The sequence below is a fragment of the Pteropus vampyrus genome, unplaced genomic scaffold (genome assembly GCF_000151845.1).
Source record: "Pteropus vampyrus isolate Shadow unplaced genomic scaffold, Pvam_2.0 Scaffold1, whole genome shotgun sequence".
Classification (NCBI taxonomy): Eukaryota; Metazoa; Chordata; class Mammalia; order Chiroptera; family Pteropodidae; genus Pteropus; species Pteropus vampyrus.
The window spans coordinates 37,930,702-37,944,631 of NW_011888782.1; the positions used below are offsets into that span (position 1 = coordinate 37,930,702).

Here is a 13,930-nt window from a genome sequence, read left to right on the forward strand (position 1 = left end):
TGTGATAATCATGAATTGGAAGACTAAATACTTTTAAGATTTCAAACTACTCAATTTATCTATAAATTCAAAGCAACCACAATCCACACAGTTTAAATTTTTTTTGGTAGAAATTAACAAGTTGCTAAAATTTATATGGAAATGTAAAGAAACAAGATTGCTGACATAAGCAAAATATCGAAATTGAAGGACTCACATTACCATTATTATTGTGACAATGTGCCAAGGCCAAAAGAAAATCTTTTGAGCAAATGGTGCTAAAGCAAGAAACAAACAAACAAATAAACCACCTATGTCTTGAACCGAACACAAAATCTTACATATATCATATCTTTAAATGTAAAAGTTAAAACTATAAAGTTTCTAGAAAAAGACATAGAAAAATATACTTTCCACTTTGGTATAAGCAAGGATTTTGTAGAATGAACATAAAAAGCATTAAACATTATAGGAAAAAATTAATAAGTTGCTCTTCATCAAAATTAAAAACTTCTGCTCATCAAAAGCCACCATTAAGAAAAAGAAAAACCAAGCCACAGACTAGGACAAAATATACACAATATATATATGACAATGGACTTCTTTTATACAAATTATGCAAAGAACTGTTACAAATCAATCACAATAGGACAAATGCCAATAAAATCATAGGCAAAAGATTTGAAAAGTTACTGCACAAAAGAAGATGACCAATAAACATATGGACTTAAAATCATTAGTTTTCAGGGAAATGTAAGCTAAAACCAAAATTAGATATCATTTCACACATCTTTGACAAAAAATTAAACAGAATAACAACACCAAATTTAGGCAAGAATGTGGAAGAAGTGAAACTCTCATATACTGCTGGTGGGAATTGCAAATAGGATACATACTTTGGAAAGATGTGTGGCAATTTCTCATGAACAAATATCTACCCTATGACCTAGCAATTTCATTTCTAGGTATTTACCCAAGAGAGTGAAAATGTATGCCCACCAAAACGTTTGCAAAGGAATGTTGATTTTAGACATATTACTCATAATGGCCCAAACTGGAAACTAAAATGTCTATAAACAAGAGAATAGATTAAAATAATGTGATATAGTCTAACAATGGAAACCTACTCAGCAATTTAAAAAAAATGAAATCATTAATACATGTATCTCAGAAACATTATGTTAAATGAAAGAAGCCAGACATAAAAGAGTACATTTTGCATAATTCCACATAGATGAGGTTCAGGATTAGGCAAATCTTGGTGATAACAATCAGCACATTGGCTGCCTTTGAGAACAGGGTTGGTGGCTTAGACAAGAAGTCCAAGGGAACTTTCTGGGGTGATGGGATGCTCTATATTGTAAAGTAATGGTTACAAAGGTATATACATTTATCAAAACAGATGTAATTGCACCTTTAATGCAAGCAAATATTACCTGAATATCATAAAAAACATTATACAGAGAAAAGCTAAAGCATGGTCCTCAAGGCCAGAGATTGAAAGAACCAGGCAAAAGGTGCAATGAGAAACAGAATGCCATTTCTCATTTTATTTTCTTTCTAGTTAGATTTATTTGTCTAGGGATGGAGATTTCATCAAGTTGTATCAGATAGAAGAAGGAGGTATCAAGAGGAAGGGAGTGACGAGAATTCTCTCTAGGGAAGTTATGGTACTTGGGGCAAATCACATATCTTTCAGCATATCTGTACAGATGAAAATGACCTCTGCTCACCATTTGGAATTACAAAACAGGGCTTGTTGAGAACAACATGAAATATTTGTAGAATATATTTGTGGAATAAAAGCTGGGTAACATCAAGCCAATTATATATTTTATTTTAAAGTTTACAAAACAAAACAATAAGTAATGGCAAATGAAAAGTAAAACTCTCCCTTCTTTTCTTAATCTCATTCTCCAAAATAATAACCACTAACACTTATTATGACTTAATGCACCATGTACTGTTCTAAGTGCTGCATAGAGATTAATTATTGCAGCCTTAGGATATCTCTATTTTACATTGAGACAAATAAACTTTTTTGTAGTCGCACAGCTAATAAGTAGCAAAGCCAGAAATGAAACTCCAGCAGCCTTGCTCCAGCATCCATGCACCAAGTTACGCAGTTATACAAATATGCTAAGTGTTAACCACTGTGAAATGTACTAAATAGAAATAAAAATAGTGTTGCTGGTGGGGGCAGGTTTATTTAGTGAGTATATGTATATACGATTTAAATGGATTTTATTATGAATTTCTCCATTTTCATTATTGAGAGTCCACTCTCCTTAGTAGAGAAAGGAAAACTTTAAAAATTATTCTGATTACTTTTGTCTTGATGTGGTAAAAATAAATGTAATTTTATGGATGCGTCCTTTTTAATTTTGGAAAAATTCAAAGATTTGAATGAATTACAGAGGATAGAAATCCATCTACGACGAGAACAGAACAAAAATTTATTTAAATCATTCTCTTTGGCAAAATATTTTTCAGTCAATTAATTTGAGGGACAAGATTAGGCAATTATAAAGAACAAGTGCTTGGGTAAAAATAAAAATTATGGTTATTTGTCTTAAAATTTCTTTATCAGTCAACTTTTTTGTAACTTTAACTATGAGAGAACATTTAAATAGAATTTAAATAGAAAATTTAATAGAATCACAATAAATTAATCTTGGGAATAGCCCTATTGGTGACCCTCTAGTCTAATCTATGAGGCAGAGAGGAGGTCAGTGGGCCTGGGTTCTCATCTTCATGTGTCAAGTCTGAGCTGAATGTCCTTAGACCAGTCTCTCTTCTTAAGCACGCTTTCCGATCTATATACTGGGGGAACAATAGGATCTACTCACAGGGCTGGTGTGAAGATAAATGTGACAGTATAAGTGAAAGCCCCTAGCAGGTGACAGGAACTCACCAAATAGAAGGTGAGTCAAAGGAGCTGTACCTCAAGGCTATATAGTTATGCAGTAGTGGAAGAGAGTTAAAGCTGGTCTCAACTCTTGTCTGTGTTATTTCCATAAACACAGTATCTATTAAGGATTCAATACTTTTAAATAACTTTTTAGGAGATTATTTTTTTGTGTGAGTTTTCCTCCAATATTATAAAGTTGTTTTGAGATTTTCAAATAAGGTAGGGGACTAACCTGGTGGTATCTCCTAAATGCGCCTTTATTTTAACACTTCAAAGTTACTAAGAGACTAGTTCATAAATGTTCTTATCACAAAATGAAATCATAATTATTTGACATGATGGCAGTGATAGCTAATGCCATAGTAGTAATCATATTCCAAAATATAAATATATCAAATCAACACGTTGGTGTATACCTTAAACTTACTCGGTGTTATATGTCGAATATTTCTTAAAAATAAGTCAGTTGGAGATGGAGGAGGTATGAAAAGTGAAGGGGGTAGAAGTGGGAGGTGATAACAAATATATCACAATCTTGGGATGTGGTATCATTTGAAAGATATATGAAATATTCGAATTATATATTTAAAAAACAAAGACAACATCCACTTAAAATAATTAACCCATGAAAGAGTTCATAAGATTTTAGGTTTTCCTAAAATTCAGGCATTTTTATATGTATAAATAATTAACCCATTAAAGAGTTCATAAGATTTTAGGTTTTCCTAAAATTCAGGCATTTATATATATACATATATATAAATATATATGTATAAATATATATATATTTATATATATGTATATATATAAATGCCTGAATTTTATGTATGTATATGTATATATATGTATATATATATGTATTGAAACCTCAGAGGATTGAAATTGAAAACTCAGAGGATATATGAGAAGTCATTAATACTTTCTGGTTTGAAAAGCATTTTCTTTTATTTTTAATTTATAACATGCCTGGGACACACAGCAGAAGGGCACCAGTACTGTGGATTTTTAAGACTGGGACTCTGGCAATGTAGAATCACCACCTCTAACAAACTGGCCACTGACACCTATAGCTAATTAGGGTCATATCCAAGAGAATAGTTATTTTTCTCTGTCCCCTGGTCACAACTGTCAGCAGAGTGAGTTTCCTCTTGGGCCAAGCTTAATAAAGTGTTAGAGCAGAAGAGGAGGGCTCTAATCCCTGCATCTCAGGAGGACAGATGCCAGCAATTTCTAGATTTAAAGAAGGAAATGAAGTAGAATAAATTGTTAGGCTTATTATGACTTTCACATTTATATCCTTAGAATTTCTAAGATTCTCAAAGAATATATCCACTTCAATAGGGAATACTTCTGTCCTCAATAAGAAATAGAAAATAGCCCTTCCTTCTAGGCCAAGAGTAATTTTGGGGACCATCCTTTTAAAAGGTTGAAAGATCAAAATAAACATAGCAATACTGAATACCCATGAAAATGGTATGCCACCTGCCTGCATTCACCATTATGGTTTGAAGTGTATCCTTATGATAATGATGGGACAGAACACCATGGCAGGTGTTCAGGGAATATGACTTCCCTTCACCTTTGAAAAGATAATGAAGACAAAAATTTGAAATTTAAAAAGTTAAAAAAAATTGAAATGAATATATTCAGCTAGAAGAGATTTAAAAAATTGAAAACACTATATTTCGATACATGCCCTTTCCTCTGGAAATGTTTTGGGTCTCACATAGTCACAGAGGGCAGAGTGATGGTTGGTTCTGCCCTTTGAGTGGCCAATGACCTTGTGGTTGACTGAATGGGGACTCCAGCATTTCCACATTATCTTATTTCCCTTCTCGTCTACTCTATTATTTATGATTTGATAGAATAATAGGGAATTTTATTTGCTTCCTTCTTCTGGCTTCCTGCCAGGCCATGGGTAGGAAAAGAGAAGGAAGCCAAAGCTTGGATAAGCTAGACTTCTGAGGGGAGAGACCACATCAGCTCTTCTATCTCTAGCACTATACTAAATGCCAGCAAGACATCAAAAGCAGAGATGAAATGGCAATTCCAAAGAAGTCCTGATGAGGCATTAAATGTTTCTGAAAATATATGAGATATGGAATACTTACTACTGATATTATCTTGAGTAGGTTAATCTCACTGTCTTACATGCTATGAAATAGGATTAATTGCATTTACATCATTGTTGAAGATTTCAGTAAAAGAACCTAAATAAATAAATAAATAAATAAATAAATAAATAAAATCAGTAGGTGCTTATGTAGCGTTAAATGAGGAAAGTCATTAAAAATGTGCTATAATTGGTTCTCCAGCACTATCTTTTCAATTTATTCAGTGGGAATATATTTTCCCTCATTAGAACATACATTTGAGTTTAGAATGAATATTGATTGGAAATAGAAGTCGGTTAAAATCAACCTTCATGCAAGATCTTGTTTCATATACCAAGAGATACTAACGAGAATGGCTTTAGAAAGGCTAATATAACATTGTTTCTTGAGGTTTCAGTATTATACTCAAGTCCTCTTCAGTCCTTCCATTAATTTAGAACTGTCTGCATTTTCCTCTGAGACAGTAGCGCAATAATATAGCATTATATAAAGGCAGAACTAACAAAGAATATTGTGATTTTTAGATTTATAGGTTGCCTATATATTACACAATAATTTTCTTAAAAATAGTCATGAGTTCTACAGTTGCACAAGATAAATGTCTTGGTAAGTTTCCAATATTTGGCAATGTGTATTTTGAGATTATAAATTTCTAGTTAATGCTTACTCGCAGTTTAGTGATAAGTGTGGTGTCAGGGGTCTCTTAAATGCAACCAACCTGAAAATATAGTTTTAATAAAATTCTGAGTAAGCTTGTGGCTACATCATTCTATCTTTACATTTTTTCTTATCTTTGGCTCTTTTAATTTTTCATTAGTTCTTGTACTGTAAGATACGCAGGAAAGGATTTGGAATTCAAATAGTAACATTTAACTTCCTGGAGAGCTAAAAACAATGTTCAGAGGTCAAGATGAAGAGAAATAAGTAAACAACACAAAATAATTATTAAACCTGTTACACAACTAGAACATGGAGTGGGCTTGGTCAATTAATGCCTTTTGCCTGGAACTGTCAGTTAATACCCTATGTACAAGGGGAATGATCAGAGTCCTCCATTCTCATTATCGAAAAATCTCCAATTTAAAAAAAATCTTCCAGTGAGAAGTAATATGAATTAAAGCAGCAGAAAAATCATGAGTCCTTACTCTGCTATGAATATGCCGTCTCACAATGCTAAGCACTTCTTGCTGCAGTTCTCTATATTTAAAATAGATATATAAATATATAACTCACATTAATGGAATGGGAAGTGCATGTTAGCTGAGTAGCCACTAGATATGTTAACAAATGTACTCTTAAATTCTACTTGGGCATAAAAGATTTGTTCCTCTTCTCTCTCTCCGATGACTTTTTAAACTGCCGATGCAAAGAACTTATCCTAAATGTTGCTCAAATTCAGAACTTTGCTAGCTGTATGACTGAAGCTTTAAATCAAATTTTTGACTCATAATTTAATTGTTGCTCAAAGTTATTTGTAACAATGGGTGACTCACTAAGATTATTGATGGTATTATTTTGTAGGATGGAAAACACCAGGCTATATTTCTTTAGGGATCTGGGAAAAAGTCTAGACCATATCTTTAATAAAAATCTCTCATATGCATGTAAAATAGTGATAAATTAGCTACAAGTAGAAATGAAACCGTCATAATAATTTGTAAAGTTGAAGGAATTACTTAGAAGAGAAGAAAGAGAATATGGCCTTGGCAATTCTGAACTTGAAGGCTCTTATTATGAATTTGTACTTATTCTGGACAAAGGGATTAACACATGCTGCAAATATGCTGGCTTATCTCAGAGGGCACTAGCGAGGAATAACTTGCTAAGAATAATCAGGAATGCAAAGCACTTAGCAAATCTGAAGAGTGCCATAAATTCTTATAAAAACAACGATGCTTGGGATGAGATTGCAATTTGTTATTCTGATTACTAATAGTATTAACTCTAGAAAAGTTGGTGCATTTTTCAATTAAATGACAATTATTTACAGTCAGATGGTAAAAAGTGCACTTACTTGAATGAGGTACTTTAAAGGATTCATGAACTCTTAATCATTAACCTATAGACAATATGTTTATTTAACCATGATTTTATATTTGGGTTATCATATGGTAATAACCAATGAAGTAACACCTCCCCCACACACATAAATTTATTCTATTCATAGATGGACAAATGGTATCTGATGAGATACTGGCAATTGGGGATACTCCAAGAATTTAATATTCATTTGATCATAATGTAGAGGGCTGCTGTTTATTTTTCAGCTCAAGTTCAGGATACAGGAAAATTCTATTTTCATTCTTTTAGAATATGAAATTGCTTTGGAGTGCATTAGAAATCCTAAGTAAATGAAATGGAAATGCCCTAGAACCCCAGCTGTTAGGTTTGTGAATTCCATATTGTAAATTATAAAGGAAGGATAAGATTTTGACCATTAGGATACTTATACACATAGATGGAGAATTTCTATAAGATAGATATTGCCTCTGGGAAACTCTGCATTTTCTTTCACTTTCAAAGGACAGGCAGTTTTCTAAATTTTCCGTAGAAACCATGGACAGAAACCCACATGAAATTGTTGTAGGCAAAATGTTCATTGAGAAAAAAAACACATTTGTTACCAAGTGATAGTGGCGACTGCTCAAGATTGGGGAGTGAAGTGCCAAGATCATAAGTGACTGTGACCTGATGTGAGAGTGAACATACACATCAACCACAACACACAACAGGAAAATGTTTCTGTCTTATATGACAAAAAAATAAAAAAATAAGAAATAAAAAAGCAAAGCCTAGTGATTAAACACAAAGATTCTAGACATCTAAATCAAATACCATCCTGTCCCTTACCAACTATGCAAGTCATTTAACCATTCTCTGCCTTAGTTTTTTTAAATGTAAAATATGAATAATAATAGTATCTACTTCAAAGATGGTTTGTGAGAACAAAACAATTCAATACATGCTCATATAATGTGACTAAAAATTCTGAGCTACTGCCTCACTTTGATGACAGCTCCATTTGAATATTGCTCCACTGAAGTTGCTAATATCTTTACAGGGTAAGATCATAGAACCTGAGTCTGCTTTTTCGTTTGATTTTCTTTTAAGTTAACATACTTGAGTTGTTAAAGGGTGTTATATTAGACAATAATAAAATATAAAATTTAGTCCAAAGTTGCCACTAGCCATACATATCCCTTGTAAAAATCGATATTCTCGTTTATAAGATAAGGGGATTTAAATCCCATGTTTGAAGAGAGAGGTATAGCACAGTTTCGCCAATGAAACTTTTAAAATACAAATGCGAAACCTCATCTCTGCAACTGAGCCATGAGTAAGAACTAGGCACGTGTGTATGTTGAGACTCTTCATTGGTTAGCTGGATTTTCATTACAAACCATTGTTAGAGTCGTAAGATTGATATTATCTGTATGATTTTATGACTCTAATATTTTAAATTTAAACACCATCTAAATCATATTTAAAGTAGTCATGATACTCCATCTAATCAATTTTTTAAAAAGTCAAGACAAAATAATGTTGATTTTTTTTTCTCTGAATTAGGTCCTTTTATGGAGTAAAGTGACCTAAATGGAATAGAGGAACAGTGAACAACAAGATAATTCTAACTCACTGGCAGTTTCACTGTTGGCTAGATCTGTCACTGCAAAGATACCTGGCCATACTTGCTAGATGCACTAACCACTTTTAATTACTTTCTACCAACCTCAGCCAAATGGTTTAGAATAGTTGACCTTCAGGTGGTCAACTATTGAATTCAAATTCAAATTTGAATTCAGACTATTGACTGAGAAAAATAAGGGAACATATGTGAAATAACACCCCAAGCCATGTCCCTGATGTTGGTCGATGATGTTGTCATTATGAGCCAAAAACAAAACATGATCAGCCTGATGTAGAATATATGTCTTTCCTGTTATAGAAATTACATGCCCAGCTGGATGAGCATAATGAACACATTGCATTTTCTCTCAGTGAAAGTCAATGAACAATGAAGATCTTTTTCCAACAACTTACTTTGATTTCTTCATGTACAGCCAGTAGACGACGCCAGCAACAAGGGCAGCGAGGAGGAGGCCAACGACGATTCCCACAATTAGCTTTGCTTGATCATTCACCTTTTCTCTGTTTTCATCTACAACAAAGAAGAAAAGCCCATGCAATTACAGGCAATGCCAATGATTTTTGAAAATAAATCAATCTAGTTATTATTTCTTATTAAAAATGATTAAGGCTCACTACTATTAGTAACATGCAAATTTGTGAATTTAAAGGATAACATTTTAGCATTCTTACTGTCTTGTCTCATTTACTATTTTAATTCAAGTCAAAATTGTGGAGACTCAGAAAATTACTTAAACAATGACACTTCATAAATCTTGAGCTAATAGTCAAGGAAGAAGAGTCGGCGGCAATAGTACCTACCACTTATCTCGTCTGCCTCATCGTGTTCTGGAATACTTACTGAAATGAAAAATGTTAATATGAAATTAAAAACAAAATCTGTTTATAAATGAAAGTCACCTTTACCATTATAGTATGATGTAATAATACTAAAAGATAAAATATCTATTCTATAGCTAAGGGTAGAAAAAATTTACATTTACCAGAGCATGAACTTTCCTACAAAGAAATTAATCTTATTTTTAAGGAAAGGAGAGTAGTTAAAACTGCAAAGGTATTAATTTACCACAGAAAATTTTACAACTGACAAGCTATAGTATTAACCTGAAATCCATAGTAATTTCCCCACTACCACCTTATAATAGGAATTTTTTTAAGGGAAACAACTTGCCACAGATGAAATCTATGATGCAGTGTTTCTCAACTTATTTCAATTTTTCCTGCCTCAATAGACAAGAATTAATTTTCCTCTTCAGTGTCAAGGACCTACTACTAGAGATCTCAAAGTGGTAGAGGTGGAGGTTAACATTGGGGATGTCTCTGAGGTTAAAAGGCAACATATGCAATGTTTGCAAAAGCCCTCCAAAATGCCATGCTCCTAGCTTATTTTAAGAACCTCAGCTATTGTGGATTACCTTCTAATATTAAACTATATAAATATTCTTCTATGTACATGGATCTGAATTAAAAGTTTGGTGGTGTTTGTTAAAATGCAGGTTCCCAAACTCTTCCTCGTACATACTAAATTGGAATCTCAGGAGGTGCTCACTGAATTGAAAAATGACTGCATTAAATGTTGATCAAGCCATTAGAAGGTCTAGGAAACCACTATTCAATAGGTTAGAATAAAAAGAGAAACTCGTGTTCAGGAAAAAGGATAAGTTCTCTTTCTAGGTAGGATAAATCAATACTCACTGAATTAAATTCTAAGAAGTCAATGCTCCTATTTTAAAGTTAAATTTCTTTGGCTCTTTTCTTGTCAGTTCAGTAGGCTTTATATTCCAGTCATAATCTGTTAAGAACTGTTATCTTTAGACAATTATTTTCTCCTACTTCCAGCTAATTCCTATCTAGTATATTCCTTTTCTGCTAAGGTCACATGCAGGATTCCAATTGACTGAAGAATAAAAGTGTGGAGGGTCAGTTAAGCCTCCTGTGCCAGAGCCGAGCCTCATTCTAGGCCACTCCTGATTGAGGGTGACACAGTAATAGAAACAATGACGTAATTGAAGATGATGGATAATTTCAAATAAATGACAACTGTTCTCAGAAGAAGCTATTTTCGGTATGTATGTATTAACCTGATTTCAGCAGTGACAGATATTTTTCCACTTTTTCTGAGATAATCTCATCTATCTAATTTTTAGCTATGATTCAAAGATGATATTCAAAAGCATGAATTTTTTACACTAGATTTCATGAATTCTAATATCAGATAGTTTTACTACCAATTCGCTTTGACTTTAAACATGTGACATTCCTGTACAAAATAAAGGTAGGATAAATACCACATAGAATTGAAATGCAAAATAATAGGTTAAAGGGAATTAAAAATTTACCAAAATTAAAACTGATATAGAAATGTTTTAAGATAATCTTTGAATTATCTATACTCTGAACACAAAAAATTGATTAACTAATAGCAACTCAGTTCATATCCTCTGCTGCTCTTGGTAAATTTTCCTGTATAAGATAAGGTCTCTGACCCATGAGACATGAAATGATTTAGCTGTCAAATCAAAGATTGCACAAGAATGGACACCAGGAAAAAAAAAAAAAGAACCTTATGATGATGATACTAAATGCAAAATAAATAAATAAAACTTACCATAATGCAGTATAGGAAGATGGAATTGAAGATTTAAAACTAATGAAGAATAACTTCAAATTTTCTTACTTTTTTAATGCCAGAAATGAAATACTCACTAGCAGAGACATTCAAGGAGTTTACTGTTCTCTCCAGCTGGTTTTCTGCTGTGCAAGTTAATGTAACATTCTCTTCAGGGGAAATGATAATTTTACTATAATACCTGCCATTGATATAAGGAGATTCCTCTGTCTGGAAAAAGAATAAAGAATACAGATTTAGAAAAGGAAATAGATTAAAAACATGGGAAAGAGTAATACTAAGTGAAATAGGATAGGTGCTCTGTAGTGCTATCTGGTGTTCAAGGGTATATACAAGGTCAGAGACATAGACCACTCCAGGTGTATGTCTACAGCAAGGAGGAAAAAGAGTAGTGATTGGGTTTCTGTTTATGCTCCTACTGTAAAGTCTAATAATTAAATTAGTTAAACTCATCTTTTCCCATCGATGCTCAGTTTAGTTAATGTTTCGGCATAATAGTACTGTCTCAAAATTATTAATGATTAACCACCAATTTTTCTTAATAAACTCATGAACTTCATTCTTATTTGTAAATTTTGACACTGCTCTTCACTAAAGGGGGTTAATTCTGTTATCTTAAACCATTGTATCTAAGTGCATATTTCTGTACGATTTGCTCATGGGAAATTGAACTGTTTCTTCTCAATTTTCCTGAGCTAAATAAAGAGGTTGAGTTCTTTTTTAGTGACTGGTAAATTCATCTGGTTGTTGTGAGGTATTAATGAGGACAATCACCACATTTGATTCCTCTAAACATAAGAGACAATTCATTATAATTTCTTCCCCAAGATTTGACTCCTAAGTTACACCACTAAAGCACATATGTACTTGAGTTCTTTTCTTGGTCACATTATATACACCATGCATTGGTCTCTACTTGCTTTCTTTTCAACTACGATGTAAGGGCCTTGAGGACAAGAGCTAGTTTCATGCTTAGGGATATTGTCTAGTCCCCAAGTAAGGGGTGGGGCAGAGGTTTCAGGAGTTGTAATATAATAAATTCACCATGTGATTGTAGAAGGAGCAAATAAAAGATTATGGATAGAACAGCAAAAGCTTATAACAAGAAAAATAACATATCATCTAGTGGGCCAGAATCAATTCTTCTCCTTGACAATGAAGAATGGCATTATTATTTTTATACTCATAGTAAGTTCACCTGTTATTTTACCATTTCCCACTAGTATTTTTCATATGACTTTCTCACTGAGTCTTTGTGTTTGTTATTTTTATCTCTACAAAATATATGTGCTTATTTCTAGGGTGCCCTTTGAAAATTTTATATCTTTTCATTCATCAAATATTTATTGTATGCTTATTTTTCTACTTTCTATGCTTGCCAGTAGTATAGGTTCTTTTTTTGCTTTAATTATTACTTAATTGAGTTAGACAGCAAAAAGAATAAAATGGAAAAGAAACAGGCATTTTTGATGCTAAAAAAATAAATGCGTACATTGTCAGAAATTCAGGTGGTTGAGGTGTTTATTCCGAATCAAGGCAGCAGCATTTCCTTCCAGTTAAGGAGCCCAGAGCCTCTTTGTCCACCTCATGTATGCTCTTTTGTGTGTCCCCATCACACCTAACCAAATCAGGAGTCATTTGCCTCAAGTGTGCCCACTCTTTTTGGGACCTTCTATACTTGGAGTTATGCAAATATAGACGTATCACCCATAGGTAAAAGAGCCAAAATTCATCTTGCTCTGAAAAACCACATTACATAATGCGGACCAGAGATCAAACTTCCCTAGACAGGGAAAGAGTAGAAATTTTAACTAAAACTAAATTGCAACTCTGCTTTATGCATGATATGCACTTTCTCAGATTTCAACAGGGTCTAAAGCTGGGAAGAAAGCAGCACAGAAGATTCAGATAATCAAATGGCACCTCTGGGTGTTGCTGAAGAGTCTAACTGGCTCCGCTGAGAAGAGGGACATGAAGACTGTTGTAGAGAAAATGGAATTAACGAGTGTGTCAGCAGCCCAAGCAGACTGGCAATTTAATGGGATTATAGCTCTAAACCCCTAGTAACAGGCCATAGTATCATTTCTTTTCTTTTTTTTTTTTTTAATCAAAGAAAAGAGAAAATTACTGGTAGTGTTCTTAAGTTCTTAGCCCTTTGTTATTACTAAAATGTCCTGATAAAGGTACAAATATTAAGATTTGGTTTATGTCTACTTTTGTTTAGAAGGAAGCACCCTAATAGCCATATATTTAGCTAGCCTTATTCTGGGCCCAGCCCTGGCATATGCAAATCAGTCCATATGTTCAGAAATAGTGAATGTGTTCTTCACCACACTCCAGGGCCCAGTTTTAAGAAAAAATATCTTTTAGTGTGCATAAGTAAGCAAAGTAATGTAGGCCACTTATTACTCAGATGTGTAAATTTATGATGCAGAAAAGTGCATACCTTAATGTTTTAATTACCCAAGTTTCAGGAATTAATGACCATGGAACAACACTCAATTTACATTTTTTTAAAAATAGACACTGACCACAACATAATGATTCTTCCATTCTTCATGGCCATGGGTTTTAAAATTTCTCTTTGAGCCATGTTATGCCTTTGGGAAAATTAAGAATTTAGCAAAAGCTTTCTCCGAGAATATAAAG

At 33.1% G+C, this 13,930-nt stretch overlaps 1 protein-coding gene across 2 annotated transcripts in view; it reads right to left on the reverse strand.

Moving 5' to 3' along the window:
• Positions 1–13,930, reverse strand: part of ALCAM (activated leukocyte cell adhesion molecule) — a 185,727-nt gene that overhangs the window by 11,769 nt on the left and 160,028 nt on the right. The window contains exons 12-14 of one of the 2 annotated variants that reach the window (XM_011386271.2): positions 11,359–11,491; positions 9,454–9,492; positions 9,046–9,163 (exon numbers count right to left, since the gene is read on the reverse strand). In XM_011386271.2, coding sequence (XP_011384573.1) covers positions 9,046–9,163; positions 9,454–9,492; positions 11,359–11,491 — 290 coding nt within the window. The remainder of the gene's footprint in view (positions 1–9,045; positions 9,164–9,453; positions 9,493–11,358; positions 11,492–13,930) is intronic. The other variant, XM_023527298.1, reaches the window with a different exon arrangement.